The 22,941-nt window shown below is 42.2% G+C and overlaps 1 protein-coding gene across 7 annotated transcripts in view; it reads right to left on the bottom strand.

Moving 5' to 3' along the window:
- Window positions 1-22,941, bottom strand: part of ERBB4 (erb-b2 receptor tyrosine kinase 4) — a 609,586-nt gene that overhangs the window by 167,699 nt on the left and 418,946 nt on the right. For all 7 annotated transcript variants that reach the window (XM_061344620.1, XM_061344647.1, XM_061344630.1 and 4 more), the window contains exons 5-8: window positions 15,048-15,113; window positions 6,776-6,894; window positions 2,897-3,038; window positions 1,123-1,236 (exon numbers count right to left, since the gene is read on the bottom strand). In XM_061344620.1, the coding sequence (XP_061200604.1) occupies window positions 1,123-1,236; window positions 2,897-3,038; window positions 6,776-6,894; window positions 15,048-15,113 (441 nt within the window). The remainder of the gene's footprint in view (window positions 1-1,122; window positions 1,237-2,896; window positions 3,039-6,775; window positions 6,895-15,047; window positions 15,114-22,941) is intronic.

The following is a 22,941-nucleotide window of genomic DNA, read 5'->3' as shown; positions in this document are numbered from 1 at the left end:
CAAATAAGCTAAATTACCTCTCACAGAAGCACATCCTGGCACACATGTTAAGATATTTCACACTGCACCTAAATGCAAGTGTGAACCGCACAATATCCCATTCAAGCCTTCCATCACGTAATGTATCCTATCTCCCCAGCTGGTCTCCTCTAATAGCAACTACCAGCAGTACACCTGAACATTAAACAAACCTGTGATAACTTCCCTCCTGCCAGGCTAAGAGCTTGACAGGAACACTACATGTGTATTTTCATGCATGAAACTATTTATCCAGCAAACATGTTATTTGCTGCAATTAAGGTTAAAGGGCTGGACATTGCCTTCACTTAGAATTCAGCATGTCAGTACCCTGCCTAGGCAGAGACCTCTGTGTTTGACTGTTTCAGCCACGTGAAATAACTGATGATTTACACCATACTTCAGTAGCTTCATTGTGAATCCCTTCCAGATATGGCTTCCACTAGGACTGAAAACTGGCATAGGCCCATGTGGGAAAATTGATGGTGCTTTCCTCCTGAGATCTTTGAGCAGGGAGCAGAAAGTCTCCCCAGTGGAGCTTTAGATAGCAAAGTAAGCTATAGATTTCAGTCTTCTCAACAGTACCATCTGAAAAAATCCTAGCCTACATTTTAGACATTTCAGAAGGAGGCAGAAAATGCTCAGAGACATTTTTGAAAACCAGAGGAAATAAATGGAAATCTAACATTACATTGAAAAGTATGAGACATATCATATATTGAAGCCAGTGCTTTAGAATGGCCCTCTTTGGAATGACAAAAGGACAGCTCTGAAACACTTCCAGGAAATACCTGTCATTAAAATACCACAATAAAGAATTCTTTAAACAAAGAATCCTTTAAAAAACCAATGGAGAAAAGCCCATCATTTTTATCTAACCAAAAGTAATTAGTTTGGTTATATTTCTATTACAACATCATAGATTTTAATTCTATCCATATCCTTCACACAGGCTACATAGCTCGAAGTTCTGTGTGCATCCAAAGGCTATAAATATTCTTCAGTGTATTCATGAAGGGTATTTCAGGCCAAAAAAAATACTCTGCTTTGCTCTGCTACAGCATTGACTACATTCAAGGAAGTTTATACTGAACTACTGCTTACCTTTAGGACAAATGTCAGTGCAGGGCTTGCACATCTTAATACCATTTTCTTCAACCTCCATCTTGGAGCTTGGACACGCACGGACACAAGAACTAGAATCTACCACAAAGTTGTCTGAAGAGAAAAGAAGGTATTGTCAGAAAGTGAAACACTGGGCTAAATAATACTGGGACACATGGTTTTGGACTCTGTCAATACATACTATTAATTACCTCAGCACTTCCACATTGACATTAATGTTTCACGTTCAGTGTTTTCAGAAGTGTATTACTATTTGTAGCAAAGGAAGCTACAGTAATTAAGGAGAAATAAACAAGATGCTCTGCACTTTCTCTTTCATAAACACACACAAATATATACATTTGGGATAAAACACTGCTCAAAATGACAAGTATTTCAATTTTGCCTTGTAAAACAACTGCCAAAGGGGATACAGACTGATCTTACCTAATTGTCAGCTTAATACTGTCAAGAAAGGAAAAATAAAGGGAAAATTTTCAACTAAGTATTTGGACAAAGACTTGAAGCCCTTAACTAGTGCATGGTAAAAACACCAATAAAAAAAATCTTGCTTCAAAACCCCACCATTCTATTACAGACAGAACTAAGCTTTGACAGTGACAGCTTCAGCCCACTGTCAATCTGAACTTCTCCATAGAGATTCAAAATCTGGATTTTGCTTTCGGTTCAATTATGGTTCCATTTATTATAGATTACTCATCCTTCGTATATGTAATTTATGGATAAAGTAATTATTGCACAGCACAACTGTAAACCGTGGTGGGAATGAAAGGGAGGCAAAGAACACTGTCTCTCTTATTTTCCTAACTAAAACAGCACTATCCAACTGTGTAAGTGATGACCCTCTATGTTTTTCTGTTACTTGTCATCATCTGTCTGGTATCTCAGAAGCATGTGGCTCCTAGATACATGGGATTATTCTTTTTAACTCCCACTTCCTTTCTGATTTTACTCTGGGGCTTTAAGATTGTACAGTCAGTACTACATGGGTTTTCCTCACTGGGACAGCACTGCTCAGAAAATATTTATGGTAACTGTGTCACAGAATCACAGAATGGTTTGGCTTGGAAGGGACCTTAAGATCACCCAGTTCCAACCCCCTGCATATGGGTAGGGACGCTGCCCACTAGAGCATATCACTCAAGGCTCTGTCCAGCCTGGCCTTGAACACTGCCAGGGATGGAGCCTTTACCACTTCTTTGGGCATCCTGTTCCAGCACCTCATCACCCTCACAGTAAAGAACTTCTTCCTTAGACCTAACTTGAACTTCCCCTGCTTTATTTTAAACCCATTACCCCTTGTCAAACTATCATTGTTCCAAGTTAAGAAAAGGGCCTCACTCTCATGAAAGCATTTGGTACTGGCCAGCATAGGTGGTGGTGCATTGTTACTTTTCTGAAGCAGAAATTTATAGCCTTTTATAATCCCAGTAACTATTTTAACAGTACATTTAGATCATGCTGATCTAGAGCATAAATGTTGGTCTAATGGTGGTCAGGAAAACAAGAAACCTCGTGTATTCTCTTTTTGGTTTAAGAAAATCACTGTAGGATAAGTGGGAATTGTCACCAACCCAGAATGTCACTGCCTTTAGTTAACACATGAGTTATTACAGGCTGCAAGCACATGTGGAGTGATTTGAGATACTGCACTATGCACTTAGCTCTCATTGTCTCACTGTTTTGCTCAGCTCCTGAAATGTAACTCACACTCCCCATCCCTGCAGGAAAAGGCAGGTAACACAGCACTTACGTGGGCACTTTTTGACGCAAAAAGCCCCATAGGTGTACTTGGCATTGTGATTGTGCTCCAGCTGGAAGGTGGTAGGATTATATACAAAAGTCTGGGGGCACTGTGTGACACATGCACCACTGTCATTGAAATTCATACAGGCCTGCAAAACAAGGGAGAAGAAACCATTAAAGTCAATCATATAGCTCCTTTGTTTGGGTTGTTTTGGTTGGTTGGTTGGTCTTTTTTAGTTTAAAACACAGTCTTGATGGTTCAGACTTGCTGCAACAGTGAGGAATGTGATACATAGTTTTCTGGCCTTCATTTTGGCTGCTTAGATTTCTTGCTAGGATCTTGGCTAATACAAGACTTAGAACAGGGGGCTCACTAAGTCCCTATCGTTTGAAACACAGTTGACTGTTACAGCACTTCCCACAAAAACATAACAACACTGTAATTTGTTTCATAACTGTTGTTACTACTAGCAATTAACTAATTCACAACTCGATAGGACATTCTAAAACTGCCAAGAGTGAACTACTATTTATCATAGTCAGGCTAAACAAATGCTAATGGCTTTTCAGAGGTCTAATCTTTAGATTTCTTACAGCATGAGTCCATCATCCAGCTGAAAACTGAAATTCACAATTAGAAAGCAAGAGTGATAAAAACTTCTTTTGAGCTAGCACAGGAGGGAGTCATTTCCCTAAGTGGCAAGTTTAACAAGGTCAGTTGCTTCACACACTGAGAAAAGAAAATAGGACTCTGTACCACTTAGCATTCAAGCTCAGCCACCCACAGCTGACAGAGGACAGGGCCCTGACAAATGAAGAGGCAAGTGTGTGGATAAAGAAAGTAACGGTATGCAGGGAAAATAATTGACCATGCAAGACTGGTAATTACTAATAGAAAATCCACACTGATTTTGACAGTCCTTATCACCACATACTGTGTCTATGGCTTTAACCACAGGTTATATAAAACTGTTAGAGTAATATTCACAAAGCATACCATAAATGAACAAGTTCAGATGAATATGAAAGCGGTAGCCGGGTTTGGATCCCTCTAGCAGTTCAAGCAACCGCTGCTACTGGATACCGCTTCCCCACTAATCTGTCTTCCAGAAGCCAGGTTGCTTTATAAGTTTAGTTAAGGGATGAATCCTTTTGGTCTGTTTCCAGGTTGTAAAACATACAGATGGTTTTGACACTTTAGAGTCAGCAATATAGCAACGTGTCCCCTCCCCTCCAGGGCTGGGACTGAGAGAAGAAGTGGAAAAGATTCCTCTGTTCTGCTGCTTTTATCTACATTCAGATCAGGATCAGCAGGACTGTGGGAAGTTACTTGTCATGTCAGAAGATTTCAGATGGAAGAGACTAATAATGTAACCAAGGGAGAAGGACAAAATCTGCTGGTGAAAGGGACAAACAGGGAGTTCCATGATGAAGGCACTGTCCTATTTGGAGCATGAGCTAAGCCAAACTGCTGATCCTGTCTTTTCTGCTTCTTTACAACGCGTATTATAAAACTGGTCAGTTTCTCACTGAACCAGTTTTCCTTCCTTTCTTACAAAGACAAATACAGTCAGTTATGTTTTTACTAAGAACTGGATGGGAAATCCTCCCTAGGAATAGGGTTGTGTCACTTTCCTGGTACTATTAAGCACTCACAGACCCTGCTATATGTTTCAAGTTTTAGATCCAGTTTGGGTTTGAATGCAACAAAAGAGCATCTCTAAAACTTTGGTTTAGCACATTTGCTTGCAGGATGTCAGACGATTATTATTGTCTTGCTCTTAGAACTGAATATGTAAATGATTGTATGGCAGCATATGGAGGAGGATGGATGAATTTTATCTAGAAATATTAAAACCGTATTTACAACAGGATGTTATTGCAAGCTGCTGTAATACGCTAAAGGATTTGCAATGCTTCATAAACTGAACTTCTGCTTATTAATAACTACTGATTTAGTTTGTTTCCTCAACACATTTTTTACATCCACTGTTGACTTAAAAGGTACTTTATCACACACATGACACTCCTTTAATAATGGTTTAGCAACTTCATGAAGTAAAGCACACCAATACTCTTTGGAGAGATGGCCTTTCTCAGAAAAAGCTCACCTAGAAGATTTGGGAACTTGTAATTTATGACTAGAATACTTTGTATACATTTGTAATTGCTTCGAGTATATATGCAAAATCTAGCATTCGGTGCTTAACGCTGCTGATTTGCAAATGAAAGCACAGGAAAATACACAAGGCAAAACTAAAGTTCTGTACCTCAGCTGACAGCTAAGCGCAGTTGTCTATAGCCTGAAGGGTTACACTTTTCTCCCAGTGTGTACTAAGCAAGTAATGACTAGTCCTGAAAATTGCCAGACCCCTGCTGAATTTCTTTTACATTGCTCTCGGCCAGGAGTGAATGAGAATAAAGTTCTGGGTGCTTCTCTGCTGGATCAGAACAAACATGCCAGTTGATTTTTTAGCATATGTATTTCCGTAACTGCCACAATTGAGAAAATCTAACTCATTTTCTTTCAGGCTGCAGTACTACAGAACTTATCCTGTGAATAACTTGTCCTTGATCTTTGAAAACAGACCCATATCAACACATAAGATTTGAGGATGTTCCTCAAGAGACATATGGGAACAGTAACTGCATTCTTCTTCTTTCCTTTACCTATTTAGATTGTACATGACATGGGAAAGAATGATATTTCCCCATCCCTCCAGTCCAAATACAACACAATACTTCCAGTGAGTTTTGGATGTGTACCACACGTACGGAGTATCTACTTGTGCAAACCACAGCCACAAATATCAGCTTTAGTAAAACCTTAGCAGTTAAATCAAGCCATCACTGCATTTCATCAGCAGCAAAAGAACAGCATTTAGAATGTGGTTTTGTAGCACAATACCTACTTCTATCAAATGATACCTGAACAGCAAGCAAGTTTCAGGTCCAAGCAGGGGAAGATTCATTTTGGCCCATTCATTATGATCCACTTGTTTACACTATCAACACATCTGCAATTTGCCATAAGATAAGATCCCTCTTCCCAATCCTTATAAAAGGAGCCTACTCAATTTCACAGGTATTTGTCTGTTCAGTCAGTTGGGTACCTCTGAAAATCCACCTCTCTAGTTCTAGGCTTCTTCAGGCCTAGGTGTGCTTTGCTGAAAACATTAGCAAAAGTTGTCTTTGCGTGATGAGCTGCACATTTTTTGAGATCAGTGCTGGATCTGAAGCTGCTTTATGCTACCCCAGAGAACTGATTACGCAGAAGACAAGCTTGTCTAAAGGCCTCTATGTGCAGACTATTTTTTTAAGGAAAAAGTTAGCCTCTTCCTCTTTTCATCTAAAGCACACATAGTAGCACGCATTTGAGGTAAGAGGTTTTTTGAAACCTATTTTCTTCCATCTCCACTAAGAAGCATGCCCAGTAAGAAAGCTGTATTTAAATCAAGCCTGGCAATAGCAGGAAATACCTTCCACAGAGAAGCTAAATTGTATTCTTGACTTTCAAATAAAAAAAACACACAGAGCAGCAATAAAAGCCATGCTCAAACGTAATGATAAATACTTCTAAAAATTCCCTATCACATTTAGAAGTTAGTGCTAGAAAAAGCAAAAGATAAAAATCACAGAGATTAGCATATTAATAGCTCCCAATCTGTATTTACAGCTCTTATAAATCTGTTAATAGGTAATATTAAGTAGATAATGTGATGTTAATATAATGTGAGAATATTAAATGCTAAAATTTGCAGTCTGAATCTGGAAGTGTGCATGCAATACATTAAAAGGAACAAAACTGTGAATTTAATGGATTAAAGCATTAAGGATTTGCAGTGTGACTACCAGCAAGAAGAAAAATGAGAACTCTCACACATACAAAGCAATCAGTGTCTTTAGGTCCAGAACAGCCTCCAGCGCACTCCCGGTGGCAGCAGTCGCTGACGTAGGGCCCGTAGCACCGTCCATCACATTGCTCTGCACACACTGTCTTCGTTACTAGGAGGAGGCAGGAAAAATGATCATGTCAGAATCAGAGCTAAGAAGAGAGCTCTTCAACCACACACTGAGAAAGAGAACAAACCAAACAGCATACTGAATAAAAACTCAAGTTTGAAGGGAGATGCTTCAGTGGTACTGGCCACTCATACCCACCTTCACAATATCCTCTTTAGGAACATACACGTTGCTCAAGGACTGAGGAGGATGAATTTTAAAGTGTTTGCTCTCACCCTTGGAAATTCATGTGGAATATTATTTTAACATTAATAGTTTCTGTAAATGGGACATGAAAAAAAAGGCCCACAAAATAGCATAAACATCCACCAGTTCCATGTGAGTTTTCCTCCATGAAGAACAGCAACATTGAGTACATGAGTGAAATTCAGAGGGAGGCCAGCAATCCCAGAGCCAAATGCTGCTCGTGATGGCAACCAATTTGACAACCAGTCAATGAGGTAACAGAACAGAATACAACCTGCAGATTGGAACACATTTGGAAACACCACCTACCTTTTTGAAATAACCCACTCCTGCCTTCATTCATCCAGGGCAACAACTACATTCTACCAACTGGAAACCACAGCGATTGAAGTGGTACCACACTACAGTATTTGAGGGCTTAGTCTTGTGCAAACGATGGTGAACAAGTGGAGAACCTCCCTCCCTTCACTCATTTATAGCCTCTATCTTTATTTTACAGAAAAAGCAATTATTATTATCCACAGGACTACATCAGCCACCACTTACAGAATGCCAGGAAGCTGTGCTGTTGGCTGCCTTTTGATAAAAGCAGGGACATTCCACTTCTGCAATTAACCTTTAACATATATTTTGTTAAAAGCATTTAATTACTCCTCTACAGAAAACACTTTTCAAGAAGCCAGAGAACACAGAATTCCATCCAACTTTCTGCTCTACTATCCTACTATTTTACGTATCAGTAACTCCTTTATAAGTACTTTCCAATCCAAATTCCCTCCACTATTAGCCAGAAATACCTAGAGTAATGCCAAAGCTTCTTGATATACACAGTATTTATTTAGGACATAAAAATGAAATAACTGAAGAGGGAAGTCATCATTTATAATCTATGGAATAAAGCAATGTACTTTTAGAGTAATTCCATCTTGCTGGTACCAGAGGCAACCCCCCAGATAGAAAACACTTCTGTGCCTTACGCAATCTAATTGAAGAAATACGACAAATGTCTGTAAATGCACTTGCTGTCAGCACTGCTAGAGAAACAGATTAAAAGGATTTGTTTATTTGAGTAACACTATTGATAAACGTTAAGACAGAAAGATGAAACAGTGGCATATGTTAAGCAAAACACACATCGCAGTGTAGTGTTAAGCAAAACACCACACCGCTAGCTGATAGGCACAGTCTCATCTCATGAAAACGAAGACCTCATTTAGTCAGTGAGTGCATGTTGGTTTTCTGCCAGTTCAGAAACTGGCCCCTAGCACCTTGATGTGCCCTGGACCAGGCACTGCTTCCTATCTAACTAACTGCTAACTAACTGCAAAGGGAGGCAAGGCACAGATTCACCCTGACATCTGACTGTTTGCCAGTCTCCCTCTCTGCCAGCAGCAAAGAGGCACAGAAGCAGAGGATGTTCATTTCATTTCCCCCCACAACCCAAATCTAACTGAAACAGGGGAGACTGAGATGAGCTCTTAGGCAGAAGCTTTTCCCTGTGAGGGTGCTGAGGCGCTGGCACAGGGTGCCCAGAGAAGCTGTGGCTGCCCCATCCCTGGCAGTGTTCAAGGCCAGGTTGGACACAGGGGCTTGGAGCACCCTGCTCTAGTGGAAGGTGTCCCTGCCCGTGGCAGGGGTTGGAACTGGGTGAGCTTTAAGGTCCCTTCCAGCACACTCTGTGATTCTATGAAATCCTCTGGGCTTACCTGTGTCACTCCTCAGTCACGGAGCTGTGCCCTGAGGCAAGAGGACAGAATCCAAACACTGCCTCCCTTTTGCACGGCAACTGTTCATGGCCCCATTTGTTAAAATGCCTCCTCCTCTGCCACCTTCTCTTTCTGCCCCTCAGGCTGGTGCTATCGCCGCCATGGACTGGAACGCTCCTGGCGGCAGCACCATGAAGGGGCACTAAAACAGCAGCCCCTCCCTCATGGCACGCTCATGGCACCCCTCTGTGCCACACAGGCTCAGTGCCCCCTTCCGGAAGGTTCTCCAAGCAGAGGGTGCAGTGCCTGGGTTCCCCTCACCAGCACATTCCCCCCCCCCCCCCCCGCCATCACACCCGACAAAACTACTGTGCACTAGCAGCATATTTCTGTCTTTATTTCTCTTGGGGTCTTTCTGGGGCCTAAGGAGTTAAATTTCATGTGGACACAATCAATGCTGTTACAACAGGAAAACAGGACACGACACACCACCATGGCTGCTCACTGGTGGGATGCTGTTAAAAAGCATTCCTCATCATAGCTCCACAGCAACTTAACACTCTGTATAAAGCTGATGTAAAGCACCTCTGTGCAGTCAATGAGTACAAGCCACCTCATTAACTCAATTATAATTTCTTTACCTCAGTGCCAGCTGCTGCTGAGAGCTGGTCAAAGTGTCCACCATCACCATATAATCATTGCTTCCCTGCGGAGGAGCTTTCCTGGCAGGCTTTTAGAAGGGCAAAGGGGCTGAGGCCTAGCAGCACGTCCTGTACCATCGGCTGCCAGAGGCAGTGGGAATCATACACTGCTGTTTCCCCCAAAACCAGCCTGAGGGGTTGAATCCCTGCCTCTCCCATGCTTGGTGTCTGTGCTCGCAAACCACACTGACCAGCCCTGGGGATATCCAGCAAAGGCACCATCTTCTCATCAACCCACAAGCTATTACTTCCAGTTGCCAAGACCTGTATTTGCAGGATGACACACTTCTTTCCAGCTGAGCTGCAGATAATGACACTTCCTAAGGCTGAGCAGTTTAAACAGTGGTGGGGAACAAGCTCCAACAACAGCAATGGATTTAAGCATTTTACTGACATCTTTTCAGCAGTTTTCACACTATTAGGCTAGGACAAAGCCTTTGTCATTATTCACCTTCCTCTAGAGTCCCACAGGAAGCCTTGTGCAATGGATAAGGTTACAAATACTGTAATTTCTATTCTTAAAATTCCCTGAGAGACTACACCAATGTATTCCAGAGTAAAGCAAGAGAACCCCTTGCACCAAGGCTGACCGGAGGGATATGGCTCCCTTTTCACCACAGCATACTCCGCTTATGATTAGATGCCAGCTGAAAGAGGGCCTCTATCATGCTGCTCAGGACAGAGACCATTTTGAGTTTTCCTCAAGACTAGGAAGTTACAAAGAGGTTTGCAAAATTTACAGTTACAGCAATGGTTTCTCACTGTTCTTCACTAAGTGTTTATCTTGCTTGTAATGCAAACAATGCCAACAGAAATGCCAACATTTCACGCTAGGAAAAGGCCACAACATACTGTATTTCTCTTCTGGTTCAATGCATGCTGAATTTGCATCCTAACTGCGATCGAGGGTGCAGTTCTGGAAAGGCCTATCAGATACCTTTAGTGATATCACACACCAAGACAGAGAGGAGCTTAGAGGGCTCTGAATGTTTTTAAGTGCTCATATTCAAGACAGTTTGCAGTGAAGGGTTTTCCCCAAAGCAAATCAAATCTAAGTCAATAGTGGGTATTTTCTGAAGACCCAAAACAATCTGATTGTTCAGATTCCAGTGAACATAACTCACAGTTCAGGTTCCTGCAGTCTTTATCATGGGGTGACCCTACAGCAAATGCACATAGCCACACTGGTTTCAAAAGATAGAAAGCTTTTTCACAACAAACTTTCCTCCAAATGAATCAACAAATCAGTTGTGACTCAATATATGAAAGAGTGGAACGCACAGGTAAGTATTACTCAAAATATATCAAGCTATATGCTCAGACTGATGAATGTTGGTGAGTGGCTCCTACAGGGGGCACACGGCCTGAGAGTGCCAGATACTTGTTTCTTCACCCTACATAACTGCTGGGTGGACAGCCAAGTCCCCAAGTTTCAAATCAGACTTGAGGCTCAGCACAACTACCCACCCTGACACCCACTGACCCTCTGTGGGATCCCAAGATACCTGACAAAGAACTGTCACAGCTGGGACCAGGACAGCAAAAGGCAGACACCAAGGTCTTGAAATAGTGTGCCGCATGTTGGGATGGGTTTCAGTGATGAAGCAATAGGCTGTCTTGGGGACAGGGCGGAACGAGCACTTCTTATATGTGTGCAATTAATCAGTCTCCTTAATTAAAGATGAAGGGAAACAATAACGTCAGGGCACTATAATCTATGACGAAAAATGGGAAGTAACTGCAATCAATGAAAAAGTCTTATGAACATTCACAGTTATTAGAGAATACAAGGATTTTAATTAAAGATGTTGGCTCCAAGCAAAAATGCTGGGTTACCCTGATTGATCTAAGCTGCTGCTTCAGCTCTTTCGGTCTCCCCCACCCGGCTCCTGCTTGCCTTTTGCTGCTCTAATTGGGTACTTACTGCATCGGCACCTTCTTTTCTCAGCAACATCAGCTGCACAAAGACTGTATAAATACAATTATGCTCAGGCCAAACTCCTGTACACACACAGAGTCACGGAGGGTTTTACATTTGCTAAATATTTATGTCTCAAGTTTGATTTAAAGGCTCTTTGCCTGTTTTGCATTCCCTATTTTAATTTATATTTCTCTCTTTGGTTTCAGTTACATTTCTCCAGGACAAAGTATGTAATCTGCCCTTTTAATAAAATAATGTATTCCATTTGTAAAAGTTTCAATTTCCTTTTCATAGAAGAAGTTAAAAAAAAACCCCAAACAACAAAATCTTAACAGACATCAACAATAAAAATAGTAACAATGTAACTACAGATTTTCAAATTTGATTAGTAACTTCCCAAAGCATTTGTTCTTGTGAGGTTATTTATGTTCTACTTGGTGGCTGCCCAAGACTCTTCCAAAAATAGATTCTTTTTAAAGTACTTTTACATTAGCCTTTCCTGACACTGAAACAAAGAACACCACCTGTCTTTTAGATGTTCAATATGAATATTTACTAATATTTTAATCATAAAAGACGACTGGATTAAGTGCAGAGAACAGCGCGCTGAAATTACATCTTCTCTGCCTCCTGACAGAACAGCTTACTTTACATTTCCTATTAACTGTCTTCTTAAATGGATAAATTCTCTCGTCACATTAAGGGATACATTAGGACCTAGTCAGATGCAGGTGGTGTTTCAGACTGAGTTGGAAGTACAGAGAGACATTGCTGGAAGGCAACATAAGAAGAAGGTAGGTAAATGATATTCATGCAAGAAACAAAAAGATTTGGATTTTTTCGCCCCATGCAATTTGAAATGAAAGATACGGATTAAGATCTTTCATTTTTCATCCTTTCCCAGGAAAATAATTTAAATCTTATCTTGGGAGGGGGACTCATTAGAATATTTTGCTTCAGTGCTTTGATAAAAAAAATTACAATATTAAAATGCAGATGTACCTCTGAGTTGTTTCTAGGAACAAAATAGTTTGACACTGGGATGTAGTACTGCTGAAGTGTTTTCCTACACGCTTGCAAGTCCTGCATCCCCATGGTGACTAGGTTAAGGTACACACTATGTTTGTGATACCATTCATCTTATCTAAGGATAGCGTTTGTAAACTTGAAAGACAGGGATGTTTTTTAAAGTCAGAAATGAAGGCAGCAAAAACCTTCATAGCACCACTTGCATTTTTATGTTGAGTCCCTACTCATATTCTTACTCTCTGCTTCAGTTTGCAGAAAGTGCAATGAAGAAATGCCCACTGCCAGCCTAATACTCAGTTTTTTCCTTCAATCCTGCCGTTAACCCAAGGTGCAGCAATATCAGGGAAGCAAAAGAGGAAGTAGATGATACAAAATTAACTCCTGCCCCTGACAATCAGAGGCTGCAGAGTGTGCTTGAAGGTAAAAGGCCGTAGAGTAGCTACCTCAATCAGAAATGTGTGATCTGTGTATCTCCCTGGAACTTAGATGCCATATGTCTTTCCAGAGTTTATTATTTTAAATCCACAGTTGTGCCTTAGTCTGTTCCCACTATTTGGAATTGAGAGGGCAGTCACTGTGAAAAGAGATAGCTGTCACTGCTGGAGCAAACCTACCATGCAGCCCTGCTAAGCTTCTGACTTCACAACACTACAGATAAGGCTTCTCTCTGGTATTACTACATTAATCCACAAAATCAATTCAGTCAGCTGAGAGGAGTGCTTTGTAGAGGCTGAGACCATGGGAGCTGATCCTGCCACGTGGACTCCTGCAGCCACGTCGAGTCCAGCTGGACTTCCCACCTTTACACAAGGATGGAGTCTTGGTTTGCTGGAGCCAAAGCCTGAGCCAAGATCATATCATCCTTGTAAAACTGCCAAGGCTTTACAGTGCTCTTGGATAAGGTAACAACATAAGGCTTCAATACGTGTGCTCAAGTCTGGATGCATTACCCAGGTTCTTACAGTTACTCATTTTAACAAACTGGCCTCTCATTAGGACAGAGAAAGAAGCAGCATTAAATAATTCTAACCATGGTATAAAATAATTTGGTCAGCTAAGGTTTAAGTTCCTTTCCATTACTTACTCTAGCACGTAACCTTGACATAAGGATGCTTTCTGAGCACTGACTTCTTTGGGACTTTCATAAAGACTTCCAGCAATGGAAGGAGATGTACTAGCTTGATTCAAAGAAGATTCTGCTTAGCGCTTCTGTACTTGGTTTGCTATACAGTTATTCCTACAGCCTGTCCTAAAGCACTTTTAATCACACCTGAAGATAAAGCGCAATATGAAACAGTAATATAAGAGCATGTTAACTTTAGCAGAGCTGTAGCTGTCATCAGTTTTGCCAGCAACACCAGCAGATGCTCCTGAATAAAAGTAGTGCTCAGGATGGTGGCAGAGCCTCTGCAGGCATCCAGCTCTGTCACCTCTGCCCCTCGCTCTGCCACAGAAAGGAGGTCTGTCTGGATTTCCTGCTTGTACTCGCTCGTACAATGCTCATGTCAAGCTCTCTGCCATTTCTAATTGCCTCTTATCTCCTTCTCCTTGCAGTTAAAAAGAAAAAAAGAAAGAAATAAAAGGCACAGTTGCACTGTTCTTAATATTTCCAACAGAAAAGGCAGATGACATTGGGTATCATCACTTGAGAGAGTTACCTGGTATGCTCACTTCATAGCAGTTAATTTGCCACAATCACTTCCTATCTACAACTCAGCCAAGGAAAAAAGTGCAAGCTGCAGCAGGGCTTTCTAGAGGAGGTATCAGCAACAATTTCATTTTGTAGGAAGAGTGACTCCAGTAAACTCAACCAGTTTCCACCCTAGGAAATATTAAAGAAAGGAAATATAATGGGTACCTCCACTCCTGCAAGGATGTGGGGCAAGGAAAGACTTGTGGGAAAAGACAGCTGTTTTACTTCTCTTTTGTATTTGCTAATATTGTGACTGCACTTCTAGCTCTTCCATGCCTATATGAAGGAGCTGAAAGCATGCAAAAAAGAAACTCTCTCAGGATAGTTATTTTGATTCATTTTAACACTCTCTAAATTCGCGAGGATGGACAGATGTTGTGAACAACCCTTCACTTATTCCTTCCTTGACAAAAATCCTATTATACTCTTTTTCAGTACAACTCAAATGTATTCTGAAGTTGTTATAAAGAGAACAATTCTGCAAGATAAGTAATATTCCCAGGCTCCCACTGAAATTAACAGAGTACTTTGGCATTAGGAACTTTGCAGTGTCAGGATGTCATTAAAGATCTCCAAACCCACCTTGTAGTTTTTTTGATGCCTGCAGTATTAACTTCAGAGCATTCCAAAAGAGCCATCAATATTCTCAGGAGCCATGCTCCATGTTACCGCCAAGAAGCAAAAAGCAAATTCAGCTTAGCTTAAGCATTTTAAGAAAGCACAAAGGAGGAAAGGAAACCAAATTCATAGGGGTGGAAATAAAGCACATCATGTTGGTAACAACATACAGAAAAGTATGTCCCATACCAAACCCAAAATTTAGAGTGTCCTTTCACAATTACATAAAAGCCCACAGGATCCCTGATACAGTCCTTTGTTTCTCAGTCTTGCATACTTACAGGTCTGGCAGTGATTCTCTGTGGGTCCCCAGCATCGGCCTGTGCAGGACTTGTGGCATCGACCACCTGCAAGACAGAAAATGAAACAGATTAGAAATGTGCCTTCCTTTCATTTCTTCAGCATCCAGCAACTGCTGAAGAGGAGGGTCCATCTTGTCTTTGGAGGGGTTTTATGCTCTATCAAGGTTGAAACAGTGCCTGTAAAAAAAGCCCATATAAATAGCTAGAATCGGTGTCATAGGTATGAAAGAGGGTACATTTAGATTATATATCAGGCAGAAGCTCTCCTCTGTGAGGGTGCTGAGGCTCTGGCACAGGGTTCCCAGAGAAGCTGTGGCTGCCCCATCCCTGGCAGTGTTCAAGGACCAGGTTGGACACAGGGGCTGCAGGACACAGCACCTGCTCTAGTGGAAGGTGTCCCTGCCCATGGCAGGGAGTTGGAACTGGATGGGCTTTAAGGTCCTTTCCAACCCAAACCAGTCTGGGATCCTATGAAATATGGCTACTTATCAAAGTGCTTTATACCCTGAATACCTCTCTGCTATGTATAATGACTGGCACATTTTAAGCAAAAAACAGGTGAACAAGTCAGGAGGACTGAGAAACAATTTCATCACCCAGGGCTATTACTATTGCTTTCTATGTCCCATATAAGACCCAGTCATTCCTCCACAGAAGAGATGTGAGTGCCAGAGAGGATGTCTGTCTATCTTATGCAAAGTTTCATCTGAGCAATGGGCTGATATATTTAATGCCATTGACAAAAAGCCACCCCTCTCCCCTAAAAGCTTTTCATGTCCAGCATCACAATAAAGGTAATGTGACCTGTGCAACCACTTAATCTCAGCAACAGCTAAGCTCACAGGACCTTTCATTTTCTGGCTCCTGGTTCTTTAGGTGCCTGGGCTTGTGGTTCTGAAGGTGCCTCATGTTCCTTCAGAAATTAGAGGTGATGCTCCACAGTGTCATTCCACATACTGACAGGCTTAGTCCCTTGAGAAAGGTATTGTAGGTGCTTCCATTGTAAAATACAGACAGAGGAGGAAGAATTAGCAATGGTAACTTTTATAAACCACCTAGTAACTAGTGACTAAAACTTCAGCTGGACTGAAGAAAGAGTTGAGTTCACATCTTCTGTTTCATGACTAAATGCTGACCAGTGTGCATGGAAACGGAAAGCCAGCAGAATGAGCGGCACATTCTCCTGTGGCAGCATCTTACACTGTTTGAGAAAATACCTGGACAGGAAAGACTTCCCATGAAATCCTGACTGTGAGTGAATGGAGACCTCATTCTGCAGCTCCCATCCAGACATAGCCAGAGCTCAGTCACACTCCTGCTCACAGTGATCCTCCCTCCTGAGTGCCAGATGCTCCTGGAGCACACAGGAAGAGCTTGCCTTGCTGCACCCTGAGCCCCAACTCCTAAAACCCAGGGGTGGAGTGCCTGAGGCATAGGCAGCCAAGCCTTTTATACCCAGCCACACCTGAAGGGGTGAACTGAGAAGCCCAGCATAAGCCTTGTTGAAGACAATGTTACATGATAAGGAACACAGTCCTTATCACTGCTCTTTGTGACCATAGGAACCTAACTTCATCTTTGATTAAACTTTTATTCATCACTGAATGCTGCTGAGATTCTATTAAGCAAATTTCCCATTTGAACCTGTTCCAGCAGCTTACCTTTCAATCCTGTATTAACAGCAGCTGCTGTTAACACTGCTCCATTACACTAAATCAAATACTTCCCACACGCCCTGATGGGAGCTAGCATTGGAAAGTGCAAAATGTCTCCCGGCGAAGGCTGGACCATCCCAAAAGAAACCCCTGCTGCTCTGCTAGCAGTGTGCTTATAGCTGTGAGATGTTCCACAGCTGAGCAAACCCACTGTGATAGTCTTTCTGTCAGGACTTTTCAAAGCCAGCATTCTTCCCTCAGCACTTGTGGTGCTATTGATGATGTTGTATGGTAATTACCACACTGTATGCCAACTACCTTGTTAAAACTACCAGCTCCTCGCTGCATTCGTGTTCATTTAAAGCAATTATACTTGGGAAGCGTGGTTGCTGACATCACCAGCACATAATTTGCTGTCACATTCTGCCATCTGTTTGTTTAGATCACAAATGTACTATAACTACATAATGCAAACTCATTCTGGCTGACAGCGAGGGAACTCCATCTGGCATGAATAATGCAACTTTAATCAGTAATAACGATTATTATGATTATTAAGAGACTACTGGAACCTGCACAGAAAGCAAATACATCCATATTGATTTAGAAGAATGAAAGTTTAAAGAGAAGGTGAGATAAACAGCAAATTAAAGGAAGGATTTTAACTGAGGAGGCTTGAAAAGATACAGTTTGTTTGTTGATTTTGGCACTCACTCAACCAAACAAAAATGATCCCTAGGAAGAGGGTTTTATAAACTGGCTACCCTGACCAACAGAAGTGGGAAAGAGAAAGATACGGCCCTGGATGCCTGTTCAGATAAATCTTTCCACCACTTTCTTTGCTTGGTCCTCACCTGAGCTGGAGCATCCTTGCTGGGGGTAGATTGGGAAGAACTGCATCCCATGGACAACAAAGCCTCCTCTTTCAAGACTCTACTGTATAGCCAATCCTTCCTTGTCAGTCAAATCTCATGCCCATCTCACTTAAGGGGTCTGGAGTTTAGGGAGAAAGCCTGAAGTCTGGCAGCTAGATGCAGTATGAAGCACTGCACACATCACTTGTAAGCACATATTCCTGAGGAAAAATAAGGCAGCAGTTTGGCTGCTTCTTCCTCTTTCTGTCCCTGGATTCTACCCCTTTCCAAAACATACTGTATGCACTGGGCTATCCACTGCAATATATGCAGTGAGGTAACACAGAAGACACTTCAAGCATCTCTCCAAGTGATCTCTAACCAAAGCATCCATGTATGCTTCTGCAGAAGCCACACTTAAAATACAAATCTTCATATTTGCAACTCCCAGGTGCTGATCCTCCGTATGCAGTCAAAAATGTATCCAACCACCTTGATTCCTTCTGGAAACAACAGAGATCCAGCATCTTCAAAAACCATTTTACAAGCTGGTTTTTCACCTGCCTGCTGGCTTCCTGGGACATGACTTTGTTTGGCAGGGTCAGAAGATCATCTGCATTTAAATAGAGATATTTAACAGTAAGGCAAGAAAAGGCTGCCAGTTCCCTTTTTTCTCATTGGGAACTCCAAGGGTCTTTTTCATTGGTTTCACTTTTCTCAGCCGCAGAGAAACAACAAGGTGCAGAGCCTGTAGGCAGCACACCTCCGAACTGCATTCTTACACATCCTTTGGAAGGTCAAATATACTGAGAATTCAAACCAAGCCACACACTCCCTGCACACAGTGTGTCTGCATTGGTTGGTTTGTTTAAAGAGAAAAATAACTTTCTTTGCCCTCAGGACGAACTGGTCCGGGGTCTGCCCTCACATAACTCAGTATTTCACCTCGTTTCCCCACCGTAACAAGGACTGATCGCTACACATCAAAGATCAGCTCTGTAAGTCTAACACAAAACCAGTCCCATGGAAGTCAACAGAAGTAGTCAGGAGCATTCATGCGAGGAGCAGGTCTCACTATTAGATTTGCATGTCAGGCTTAAACGATAATAAATCTATTGGCCCTAAGACTGACAAGTAATTCTACTACTTCTCAGAGTTTTCTGTATGCATTTGAGTTTTCTCACTTTCACCTTTCTGATTCTCTCCCCCATCCCACTGGGGGGCAGCGAAAGGCTGTGTGGGGCTGAGCTGCTGGCTGGGGTTAAACTATGACATCTCTGAGCCAGGCAAAGTCACCAGCAGAAAACGTTTGCTCTCTAGCTTGGGAAAGACCAAGGTTACTTCATCCTTGTGCTTTCCTAAGAATTCAAAAGGGCTTTCCTTCGGTTCCAGACTGACTTTATTATTTCAGGAACAGTCAAACCACAAAGGATTAAGTTACTGACAAGACAAGAAAAATGAAGTCCTCCTCTTAGCTCTCAGCTCAGTATAGTACAGAAAAGAAACACTGCTGCTTCCCCGGCAGCTATGCCAGCTGCCTCAAGCAGACCTCCCTTGATAGAAGGAAAGCAGAAATAAGACAAGAAATGGTCTCATTTTGCACAAAGACTGCATTTACAGATGGTTTCTATCAGGTTAATAAATCATTAATAGATGTTAGCATACCTGCAACACACTGATACTGAAGTGTGAGTAAACACAGACAAAATAAAGGAACTCTGATGGTTACAACCCATGGTTGTAAGCCACCTCTTTACTTACCTAACAGTCTAAACTTATTAACTATCAAAAGACCGATATATCATTTATTAGCTTCTGTAAGATACTTATAAACTCATGCTTCACCTAAATAATCCACTCCTGCAAGGATGCTAGAGATGTCATCTAGCTGTTTCTAGACATAACGAGCCCTAAGGACCAAGAAGTTCCAGCTATACTGTGCGGTAAGAGTCCCAGTCTCTTCTTTCCATTGTTCAGATGAGACAGAAGGTTTAAATACACTTGTGTGTTATTTTTCTAGGCAGCTAAAACTCCTTAGTTTTATGCATGAAGAGATAACAAAATCAAAATGTAATTCAAACACGGCAGCACACCATTAACAAGAATTAAAGATACTATTGTTGTGATGGATTGTTCTGCCTTTATCAGGCTGTAATGCTTTCAGTGTCCTTGTCTGACTATTCCTATTGTCACCCATTAATTCATTCACACTTCTTTGTTAAGTAAAAATAATTGTGAAACTTCTACCAGCCCTGTGCTAGCCTTCAGATCTCTGTTTGTGATTTGAAACTTAATTACCTAACAGAAACTCACGCTTTCCAGGATTCCCTTTCTTTATGGCAGGAGAGATGTATGTCATAAGAGAAAGTAAAACTTCCTGTAGCAGAAGAAAGCATCTTATGGAGAAACCTAGTGCCCATTTTATCTTCCTCTCTGTAGAAGTGTTATGGGATACAGAAAGCTAAGGATCAATTCCTCTACTGTTCTCCAACTATGCTGCTTTCACTGCTGTCAGATGAGTTCACCTTGGTATGTATCACCAAATAGTTTTCCAACATGGAAGTGGTCCCATAAAATTTAGGCTTTTCTTTAACAAGCTGTAACTGCACTGATATTGTTACTTTTATTGTGGTAAATGGCAGCACTTCAGCTGACCTTTATGTCTCATGTCTCTATTGCTGCTCTACTCTGCAAGTCCCCATGCCCAATAGAAGTAACCTGCACAAATATTAACAGGATCCCTTTACATTAAAAACTTGCATCGTGTTCTTCAGTGATGAACACTTACTCTATGAAAAAGCACAGCACTTTTTGTGCATGCCAGCACCATCCATAAGTCCGTGTTTTCTAGCACCCACCCTCTCCAGGTGTTTGCATCTGTGGTATGGGGACCACTGGGGCTCAGGGACAGTGAAAGCAAACTCCCCCTAACAACTGTGTCAATAGGGGCTTCCAACTTCGCACTTCAATGCCTCGATCTTCCCCTGATCTTCCTCAGCAGATAAGAAGAGACACACACACAACCGGAGAGGGACTCAGGCACAGGCAGCTGAAAAGAAACTGGCATGGGAAATAGGTCTGAGAAATGAAAACGATCCAAGAGATATGCCCTGAAAGACAGGCGTGGAAAGAGATAGGGGTGCAGTGCGAGGGAGAGGGAACAGAGATAAAACTGAACCAGCACTGCAGAAAACAAAAACTGAATACCAAAGGGAGAGGCATTTTCTTGAGCAGTGTGGGTTGGAGACAACCCCCACGTGTGCGCAGGGACCAGAGATCTGTTAAAAACTGTGAAATTACAGAGTATCACCAGATATGCTGGTGGCAGACAGTTCTGATTTGAAGAGAGATTGGCCACCAGAGGTAAAGGAATAAATGGGAAGTCAAGAAGAGCGTGTCAGCAGCACCGAATGAGCTCAGGCCGCTGGATTCATATCTACTGCTGACAGCTCTGAGCCGATAGGAAGCTCACTGTAATGTTACTTCAGCTGCTATAGAAAAATGTCTTCAGGCCACAGTAATGACTACAGAAAGGGACCTGAGAGGGGTAATGAAGATGCTGGTTATTTTTCTCTGCCTGGAACAGACAGCACTGGTAAGGCTCAATGCATTAATTGGGGGTTTAGTCATCCACACAATATAAGAACCTTCACATATGACATAGTCTAAAACTTTACACTGATTAAGCAATTAAGAGCTATTAATTATCGTGGCTTATAGCTGTTAGCACAGAGCAATGTAAGTGAATTCCCCCCACTGTGATGGTGAATTAGTTCCAATCAGCATCAAATGCCTTGCTGAACATACACACAGGGATCCTGAGCAAATGCGGGGGTACAGCCGGAAGGCTAAAAGGATAGGTCAAGTCATACCTGCTGCTTGGCAGGCTCACTGCAAACGAGAAGCACTCAGGAATCTTTCTTGTAATCATTACTGTTAAAAAAAATACATTCCCCTCCAGTAAGCCATACACAACTGCCCATCCTCACTGGCCTCTGCTCCTGAACAGCAGAGCTGCTCAGACCCTAACAGGGCTCCAAGTGGAATACCCTGCCCCTCGCTCTGCCTGGGTGGCTCTTGGGTGAGAAGCTGGATGACTCTCAGTGTCACATCCAATCCACAAATTTCAGGCAGTCCTGTGGAATAGGGAGCTGGACCCAATAATCCTTATGGGTCCCTTCCAATTTGAGATATTCTATGATTCTGCAGGGACCATTCTCAAAGCATACAGATCACAACCTCAGACCTCTTCAAAATACAGGGGTAGCTCTTATTTTCCCTTTCCGTTGGGCAGAAGGAGAGGGAGATGTTAACATTCAACTAGAATGCAGGGTTATGCATCCTGCTTTCTCCTTTGCTTACTACGATGGAGACTCTTGCCTCCCAGGATAGCAACTGAAGAAATGGTCTACAGGCTGTTTTCTGGAAGGGAGCTCACAGGCCCTGAAGGAAGAACACTGGATACAGAATGCATCCATTCTTAGTTGCCTCACAGCTCAGTGCTTCTAAATCACTGCAGAAGGAGTACATCTAAATATCAGTCCATGCACCTAAGACTATTTCTCTATCTTACCTCATGACTGCTTAATACTCAGAATTTCAATATGGTAGAAAGGACCCCAGCTCAGACTAACCTGGGGCAGTTACCACTGGGATGTGGGAGACCCAAGGGACAGGTATGAATGTCTTCAGCAGGCAAGGTGAGAAGCTGAACCCTGCTCCCTAACATCCTGAGCAACTCCTAAGCTGCTAATGTATTTCAGAAAAGGGGGGAAAAAGTCCTTTTTATTGAGGAAATTTGAGTGTGAGCAAAAGACACATCTGTGACTGGAAGGCAGCAGGCAAGTAGGCACTGCAGATTCCCAGCAGAGACCATATAAAGTCAACATCTTCTTTGCCTGTATATTCACTGCAGCATTCTCCCCTGGTTTGCTTCTGGCAGGTATTATTTAATGGGCTCCCTCCTCTGCATGGGGGTTTCCAGAAGTGCATGAATTTCACACCTAAGCAGCAGCTACTGTGATACCTAACATTGGAACACCCCTCCTTGCCCTACCACACGTCAGCTTTTTATTCTGGCTCATAGCAGTATGTGCTTCTGTTTGTGCTGTGAAGTTAACAACATATGAATTTAAAACCCACCACCAAGCCGAGCAGCAGCGACTCCTACCAAACACAGCAATCAGATGTGCACCTGCATCAGTGCCTGTAAGCAATTTTAAGCCAGGTATCAAGGATAGTTACAAGGTGCAGCAGCACACTTACCCTGGGATGTGTAACCTTGGCTGAGAACCAAAGGATGCAGATATAAGGTTTCTTTTTTTGGATACAGTATGTAACATTGGGTGAGAAGTCTCTGCACTG

This window comes from Neopsephotus bourkii, unplaced genomic scaffold (genome assembly GCF_033783945.1).
Source record: "Neopsephotus bourkii isolate Nb327-2 ecotype Australia unplaced genomic scaffold, CSIRO-AGI_Nbou_v1 NB_31, whole genome shotgun sequence".
In the NCBI taxonomy this organism is placed as follows: Eukaryota; Metazoa; Chordata; class Aves; order Psittaciformes; family Psittacidae; genus Neopsephotus; species Neopsephotus bourkii.
Note: the sequence above shows the minus strand (reverse complement) of the source record. Positions and strands in the feature narration are given on the sequence as shown.